Source organism: Ictalurus punctatus, chromosome 3 (assembly GCF_001660625.3).
Source record: "Ictalurus punctatus breed USDA103 chromosome 3, Coco_2.0, whole genome shotgun sequence".
Taxonomy (NCBI): Eukaryota; Metazoa; Chordata; class Actinopteri; order Siluriformes; family Ictaluridae; genus Ictalurus; species Ictalurus punctatus.
In genome coordinates, this window is record NC_030418.2 from 7,677,173 (window position 1) to 7,686,353 (window position 9,181).

The following is a 9,181-nucleotide window of genomic DNA, read 5'->3' on the forward strand; positions in this document are numbered from 1 at the left end:
TAGCACATTTAAAAACAACACAGTTGACCAACCAGGAAATCGAAAAATGGCAGTAAAATGACAAACACCATCACACACACACACACACACACATCAACAGCACTTCAAACTCCAACAAGAACTGCATATACAGAATATCAGAACAAATATCTAAAATACTCAGGGTTTCCCCAATTCAAATGCCAAAGTATAAGGACACTTATTGCATAAGGGCTTTTCCTGAAAACAAACTGGACAGCATAGGCACAATTGCAGTGTAAGCCTGACTTTAACCTCACTAATCAAAAAGAAACCTTTTGACACTTTACATTTTTAAGTGAAAGCTGCAGTTTTTCTATATTTAAAATCAATCAATCAATCAATCAGTTTTTCTTGTCAGGACCAACCAAATGTCCCTGCAAGGTCAAAACTTTCAGATATTCCTGTCCTGGTCCCCTGCAAAGATAACAACACCCTGACGCACACACACACACACACACACACACACACACACACACACACACACACACACACACACACACACACACACACACACACACACACACACACACACACACACACACACACACACACACACACACACACACACACACACCACAGCATGGCGGGAAGATGAATCTATGTGACAGAGTTCAGTGAGAGAGGGCGTCCCTCTGTCCCACAGGCTAATCCCCAGGAGAATAGAGCCGCATTTAAGTGATGATATGCTTAATGCAGGGGCCCCTGTACACAATACAGCTCTGCACTTCCTCCAGCCTTGGAGCTTCCGCTGCCTCGATTGCAAAATTCACATACACACACACACACACACACACACACAGAAAATCTGAGGGCCATATAAAACCTAGACAACTGAAGCAAGGCATAATCTCTGTATCTCTCTCTCTCTCTCACACACACACACACACACACACACACACACACACACACACACACACACACACACACACACACACAAAACTTTATCCTTGGGTTTTGCATGGGAGCCAGTACAAACATGTATGTAACACTCACACACACCACAGACAAGTGTGGGCATTGTGAGAGTTTACCTTCAGCCCCTGCAGCGAGAGGAGACTAAATGCTCCATGATTGATCAGATAAACACTGAAAGAAAGATCACATAGGCCACAGCAGAGATGATGCTTACAAACAGAGCTGAACAAAAGGAGCAGATGGAGTGGAGTGAGTTTCGATTTAATGACAAGTTCAAATGTCATCAAACAAGGGGGAAAAATATACCGTATATTCTACATGTTTACAGACCTCTGAAGGTGTGCTGTGGTATCTGGCACCAAGACATTAGCAGCAGATCCTTTAAATCTGGTAAGTTGCGAGGTGGGGCCTCCATGGATCGGACTTGTTTGTCCAGCACATCCCACAGATGCTCGATCGGATTGAGATCTGAGGAATTTGGAGGCCATGTCAACACCTTGAACTCTTTGTCATGTTCCTCAAACCATTCCTGAACATTTTTGCAGTGTGTCAGGGCGCATTATCATGCTGAAAGAGTCCACTGCCATTAGGGAATATTGTTGCCATGAAGGTGTGTACTTGGTTTGCAACAATATCTAGGTAGGTGCTACGTGTCAAAGTACCATCCACATGAATGCCAGGACCAAAAGATTCCCAGCAGTACATTGTCCAGAGTATCACACTGCCTCCGCCGGCTTTCCTTCTTCCCATAGTGCATCCTGGTGCTATTTCTTCATCAGATAAGTGACGCACACGCATCCAGCCATGCACATGGTGAGTAAGAAGCTTTTTAATAAAATCTGAACACTTAAGATGTGGAGTCTTATTAGTGATTAATCAAAGGAAGTATTTAGTACAGAAGCAAGCTGATCAAAAACATTTGAATCATATTTCCATCATATCAGTGCTGAGAAGGCTATATAATATTGCTTTGACTGTTTTGAATGATGCTGTCCTCACATTTATGGCTCTCAGGAATGAGGTAACAGCTGACCCACCTCCTAAAATTCAATCAAATTGACTTGATTAAGACAATTTATCGATTGCTAATTAGTAATCCCCTTTGTTTGACTGCTGTACCAAGACAATTTAATTTCCTTTACTGGATCAATAAACTATCTAGAATAGAGACAGTTTAATGTAATTGTATCTGGAGAACTCAAAGCATGTACACATATAGTTCTGCTTATCAAAGAGATCATAGCTTGACTCCAGTCACAATAATCTCTTTCAAAGTTTAGACCTGTCTTTCTGATCTGATTTCATGCTCTCCTTTCCCCTTCCCCCTTCAAAGGGGGTTAAGCATTCCCCTGCGACACCACGCACTCGCCAAACGCAGCGGCTTATTCAGCGGAGTGTGATGGGAACTGGAAGAAGATAAAGCCACCCACAACACCACAGAACAACCACTGGCTCCTATGGTCCACAGTTTGAACCCAATGGAGGCGAGGAATCCAAGCTCAGTGGTTGAGGTTTGGTGGCTATACACACTATATTTAAGTGGTCTATGGCCTGAGAACAGGATCTGCAGGATACAGTGGTACACTAATGTACAGGCAAATGAGCGGAAAAAAAGTCATTTGGATGAGAGAGGACAGGACAAGCGCCAACCACAATGGTGGGGGATAAAAACAGATACCAAAAGTTCCTGTGATCCTGATTTGAACTGAAAACTATACCACAGGTCACCTCTTTTGCCAGAGTTTAAAAAAGTGTGCCTAAAAAGTTGGCACATCCCTGTTCAGTAACATTAGCAAAGCTAGTCAGATACTTAAATAAATACAGAGCTCAATGTTGACATCAACCATCAGAATTGGGAATTCTCTGTGACTTTGATCATGGCATGGTTGATGATACCAGATGGGTTGGTTTGAGTTTTTCAGAAATTGCTAGTCTCTTGGGTTTTTTCACCCACAACAGTCTCTAGAGTTTACACAGAACCAAAACAAAAAAACACAGAGTGAGCGACCATTTTGTGGGTGGAGATGCCTTGTTGATAAGATATATATATATATATATATATATATATATATATATATATATATTATACTTGGTCATTTATTTATTGAAGAAAATGATCCAATATTACATATCTGTGAGTGGCAAAAGTATGTGAACCTCTAAGATTAGCAGTTCATTTGAAGGTGAGATTAGAGTCAGGTGTTTTCAGTCAATGGGAAGACAATCAGGTGTGAGTGAGCACCCTGTTTTATTTAAAGAACAGGGATCTATCAAAGTCTGATCTTCAAAACACATGTTTGTGGAAGAAATGTATCATGGCATGAACAAAGGAGATTTCTGAGGACCTCAGAAAAAGAGTTGTTGATGCTGGAAAAGGTTACAAATTAATCTCTAAAGAGCTTGGACTCCACCAATCCACAGTCAGACAGATTGTGTACAAATGGAGGAAATTCAAGACCATTGTTACCCTCCCCAGGAGTGGTCGACCAACAAAGATCACTCCAAGAGCAAGACGTGTTATAGTATGCGAAGTCATAAAGGAACCCACAGTAACTTCTAAGCAACTAAAGGCCTCTCTCACATCGGCCAATGTTAATGTTCATGAGTCCACCTTCGGGAGAACACTGAACAACAATGGTGTGCATGGCAGAGTTGCAAGGAGAACATTGAACATTGCTGCCTTTCTGCAATTTGCTAAAGAAGGCTATTGGAAATGTTTTGCTGACAGATGAGACCAAAATAGAACTTTTTTTTTTTTTTTTTTAATGAGAAGAGTTATGTTTGGAGAAAGGAAAACACTGCATTCCAGCATAAGAACCTTATCCCATCTGTGAAACATGGTGGTGGTAGTATCATTGTTTGGGCGTGTTTTGCTGCATCTTGGCCAGGATGACTTGCCATCATTGATGGAACAATGAATTCTGAAATATACCAGTTAATTTGAAAGAAAAATTTCAAGATATCTGTCCATGAACTGAATCTCAAGAGAAAGTGGATCACGCAGCAAGACAACGATCCCAAGCACCAAAGTCGTTCTACCAAAGAATGGTTAAAGAGGAATAAAGTTAATATTTTGGAATGGCCAAGTCAAAGTCCTGACTTTAATCTAATAGAAATGTTGTGGAAGGACCTGAAGCAAGCAGTTCATGTCCAAGTTCCGTCCAAGCCGATGTGCAGGACTGATCAACAGTTACTGGAACCGTTTAGTTGCAGTTATTGCTGCACAAGGGGGGTCACAATGAGTGCAATCTTATTCAGCTTTGCTTGCTGCACAACAAACCCATCCTTAATACATCAGTGGCTGTAGCTACACTTGAAAGAATTTCCATTCTGGTTTTATTCAGTTCTATTTTTTTTATTTAACCTTATCCATTTTATGTTGCACACATTTTAAAAGAATCACTCACACAGCATTTTTTACTTGTATTTTACATAGCTAAATTGCTTGGCTGCTCCGATTTAGAGCACATTAGAGTAATTGTCTCGGAGTAAGTGACAGAGTAGGTATGTATGCTGACTATAATTTGGGGGGGTTACAGGCTAAACCTCTCCAGGCTGCTGGCACAAAGCAAAACTGCCAGAAGAGAGCGAGACTAACCCAGGATGACAGGAGCAACAGGGGAGCAGAGCAGCGCCAGCCTCAGTCAACCCAGTGCTGGCACAGACATAGAAAGAAAAAGAGTAAGAAATTGCTTTTATTGATCAGTAGGACCAATGAAGTAGTTGGTTGGTTTGGATGAAGGCTACACTAGAGAGAAATGAAATCTGAAAAAGATTATTTGGGGGCACTTCAGAGAGATCGATCTGGTTGGATTTTCAGCAACCACCATAAAATATATTTTTTTGGTGTTATTAGTGGCAGATGTTTATTTATTTATTTATTTGGTGGCGCATGGTGGCTTAGTGGTTAGCATGCTTGCTTCGCACCACCGAGGTTGGGTGTTCGATATCCAGTTCTGCCCTGTGTGTACATGGTCTTCCCATGCTTCAGGGGTTTCCTCCCCAGTCCAAAGACATGCATGGTAGTCTGATTGGCATGTCTAAATTGTCCATAGTCTGTGAATGGGTGTGTGGGCGATTGTGCCCTGCGATGGATTAGCACACCGTCCAAGGTGTCCGCAGACTGGTTAGAGTGCCCATGCTGACCCATGTCCACTGTCAAAAACACCTACAATGGACACGTGAGTATCAGAACTGGACCATGGACCATTATCTTTTACATCATGTTGATTGCCAGGTGCATGTGCGTCACTTACATGGGGAAGAGATGGAACCAGGATGCACTATGGGAATAAGGCAAGCTGGCAGGGGCAGTGTGATGCTCAGGGCAACATTTTGCTGGGAAACCTTTTGTCCTGGCATTCATTCATTCATTCATTCATTCACTTTGACACATACAACATTGTTGCAGACCAAATACACCCCTTCACGGTAACCTTATTCCCTAATGGCAGTGGCCTCTTTCAGCAGGATAATGAGCCCTGACACACTGCAAAAATGGTTCAGGAATGGTTTGAGGAATATGACAAAGAGTTCAAGGTGTTGACATGGCCTCCAAATTCACCAGATCTAAATCTGATCGAGCATCTGTGAGATGTGCTGGACAAACAATTCCGATCCATGGAGGCCCCACCTCGCAACCTACAGGGCTTAAAGGATCTGCTGCTAATGTCTTGGTGCCAGATACCACAGCACACCTTCAGAGCTCTTGTGGTGTCCATGCCTCGACGGGTCAGAGCTATTTTGGTGGAACAAGGGTGACCTACACTATATGAGGCAGGTGGTTGTAATATTATGGCTGATTGGTGTATATATACAGTCGTGAAAAAAAAGTACACCCCATGGAATTTGCTTTTTTTGGGTTTTTTTTTTTACATTTGGACAAGCAAACATTTGATCCTCTTTGAAACAGTGAAAAATCCATAAAATTATAATCAGTTGTTGATTATTTTGGGTTGGTTGCCAGTGATTAGAACCTGCTTAGGGAGTGCAGGTGAAACCTGTGTTATTTATTCCTGTCTCGTATCTAGTGTCTAGTGGGAACACTTAGCTATTGAGGTGTGTGGTGTCATCATGCCAAGATCTAAAGAGTTCTATAAGGCCTTCATAAAAAAGGTTGTGGATGCCTATTAGTCTGGCAAGGGATTTAAAAAGACCTCCAAATTATTTGAAATACATCATTCCACTGTAAGGAAAATCATCTACATATGGCGCAGATTTCAAAAGCCAATTTGCCACTTTGTCCAGGACTGGCCGTCCCAGCAAATTCAGCCCAAGAGCAGACCGTCTGGTGCAAAAAGAAGTCTCCATGAATCCCAGAATTTCATCACAGGATCTGCTAGTAAGTCTTGCAACTGTTGGTGTCCAAGTGCATGCTTCTACAATCAGAAAGAGATTACACAAATTTGACCTGCACAGGAGACGTGCCAGGAAAAAGCCTGTGCAAGACTACAGTTTGCCAATGAGCAAAAAAATAAAAATCTAGTTTGCCTAAGAAGTTTGCACAGTACAGTATACAGTACTCTCCACTAAAGTTGGCACCCTGGGTAAATATGAGCAAAAAACACTGTGGCACTCTTTATTGTCTAACCTTTTGATATTTTGTTAAAAAAAATTCACAAAAAACACAGAATTAAAAAAGTGCTTTAAGAGATTTTTTTTTTTTCTGCCATTTTCTTCTGGCTGATTCAGATGAACTGTATTTGCTACAAGCGACTATCCGAATGATTCATCTACTTACATCAACACCCCTTTTTAATCTAATCACAGAAACTAATGTGACTTCTTCCTTCCTGCTTTATTCTTCTTCCTTTCTTGGAAAGGACTATGATTGAAATGATCATGATCTACTTTGTATTGCAAGGTGTATTTATTATAATTTTATTAATACTCATATACAAGTGGGAATAGATAAGACAATGTTTTCAGATTTGTGTAATAAAAAACAAAAAAAACAAAAACAGAATTTAATCTGATTTTACCATCACTGGCAAATCTCACTAATAAGCTGCATGCTAGTAGGTGGGTAAATGACAGGACGGTTTTTATCACTTTTATTTATATATTTATTTACTTAAACATTGCATTGCCATGCCTGCTTTGTTAATTTGAGTAGTGTAAAAAGGTCCCTTAAAAAAAAAAGCTATAAAGGGAAGTAGTAAGCAATCTGACACTGCCAGAGGATTTTAAATTGTACTTAGTGAGGGATATTTCTTGAATCAATTTTTTTTTAAAACTTTTGAAATCATGTTTAAGCTTCAAAGCAACTGTAGCACTGGATGAGAAAACAATTGAATTACTAATTTACAAGAAAAGCTCGCTATCACCTCCACTCAGTGCTTGAGCAGCTCATTTCCCAGCAGATCTAATATACAGGGCCAGGCTAGCTAAGGTCAGGAAAAATAAATGCTCCCTGTGCTATTGTGATGGAAAGGTTACGAGAACATTAGTTCGTTTGGGTTTCCACCAAGGCCACCCACCCTCAGCCTGATTCTCAACCACAGTTTAATGAGGGTGCTGGCTAAGACTGCTGCGAGGGTTAGCGTCAGCAAAGCTAGCATCAGCAGGTGAGCACTGGAGCTCAGCCCAGGCCTACTGGCATTCCCACCTTACATGACCGACTGACACCAAGCTGACCCAAATACAAACAGACCCACCACACTGTAATGTTTTGGCTGTGTAGGGAAAATCTTTATCACTGCTCAGTAGGAAAGCAGACTTTTCTTGCTTGCGTCTTACATGTTGTGTTAGCATTTGACAGAAAAAGAAGCAAACAAGCGTAATTATGATTTTATTCATGTGTTTGAAGCGTGACAGAATACAAAAGAAAAGCACTGAAGCTTGTCTTGCATCCAGAATTGACAGAATATAGCTGCTCAGAACATAGTATGCTGTTGATTTTGTACATTTCACATCTGGAGAGCTTACAGAACTTTAAATCTGAGACTTAAAATCTTCATTTCTGATCTCAGCCCAGTATGGCACACAGGACATTGATGCATACTGCAGCCTATGTAATCATTCTAGCAGTTCTGAAAAACAAAAACAAAACACACACACACACACACACACACACACACACAAACTTCTTCCTTCACAACAGTTTTCTGCGGCTTCGGTAGCTCAGGGCTGCCTCGTGGTGTACATGTTAACAGTGTCCCAGTCACGGACCTTCTTTGGTGCAAACCTGTTTGTATGAACGCAGACCCTAGTTAAGCACAGCTAATCACGTCACAGCCTCGCTTGTCATTTCTATCAATAAAAACAAATCCAACGCTAAAACAATTCTATATTCGGAGTTCTGTATTAGTGAGAGGTTGATTACACGGGTATAGTTTGTGAATGAGCGCGACAATATCGCGAGGGTTTAAATATAAAACACTTGTGAGCATTGGGATAGAGAGAGGCTTCACAGCGTTACAATTCCTCCTACATGTACTGAACAAGACGTGGAGCTTTAAGACAACACACTGGAACAAAACAAGGGAAAAAAACAGACACAGGATGGGGAATGAAAGGCGAAACAAACAGACTGACTATCAGAGGTACGTTAGACGGAATGCAGACACTAAGATCGGTAGAGGAGAATCTTCTCCGCACACGTCTGGCCCACCAGGCTTGCATACTGCTCCACCTCTTTCTCGTCGCTGAAGCCTTTCTTCTTCCGCGAGTAGGCGGCATAAGGCAGGACCGTCCTCTTGTGCAGCACCATAACCCGGCCCAAGTCTTTAAGTGCACGAGCATCACCTACACACACACACAGAAATGAAATAAGGCAGAATTTCACCATGTGTACAGATGTGACACACTGATGCTCAAAAATTCAAAATCTTGTAACACCTCTCTGGAAATCTCTGTGGGATTTTCTAAGCAAACCCTGGAGATACTTTGAATAATTTTGCGTCCGTTCTCACATCTGATAACATTCTAATGCTTCACCTCACAGCACAAGCATGGAGAACCTCGTAGATATCACATGGGTATGTAGATATTTCACACACAGTTCGAACAGAATAGTGTCATGATGTATATTGCATAAAATTGCCAAATTTGTTTCACACTCAGGATGACGAATGTCTGATTATTACGTTTTATTTGTATATTTATTAGGTATTTGTTATGGGGTTTTCTTTGGCCATAGTATCCATATTTACCCCATATAGCCAAAGGTTTGTGGACACATTTGACCATTGCACCCATGTGCTTGCTGAACATCCCATTCCAGAGATAGTCCCATTTTACTGTT

The 9,181-nt window shown here is 41.2% G+C and overlaps 1 protein-coding gene across 6 annotated transcripts in view; it reads right to left on the minus strand.

Moving 5' to 3' along the window:
• Positions 1–7,710: 7,710 nt before the first annotated feature.
• LOC108263492 (arginyl-tRNA--protein transferase 1) overlaps positions 7,711–9,181 on the minus strand; it is a 95,062-nt gene continuing 93,591 nt past the window's right edge. For all 6 annotated transcript variants that reach the window (XM_047154356.2, XM_047154354.2, XM_047154353.2 and 3 more), the window contains one exon: positions 7,711–8,682. In XM_047154356.2, coding sequence (XP_047010312.1) covers positions 8,504–8,682 — 179 coding nt within the window. In that variant the 3' untranslated portion in view covers positions 7,711–8,503. The remainder of the gene's footprint in view (positions 8,683–9,181) is intronic.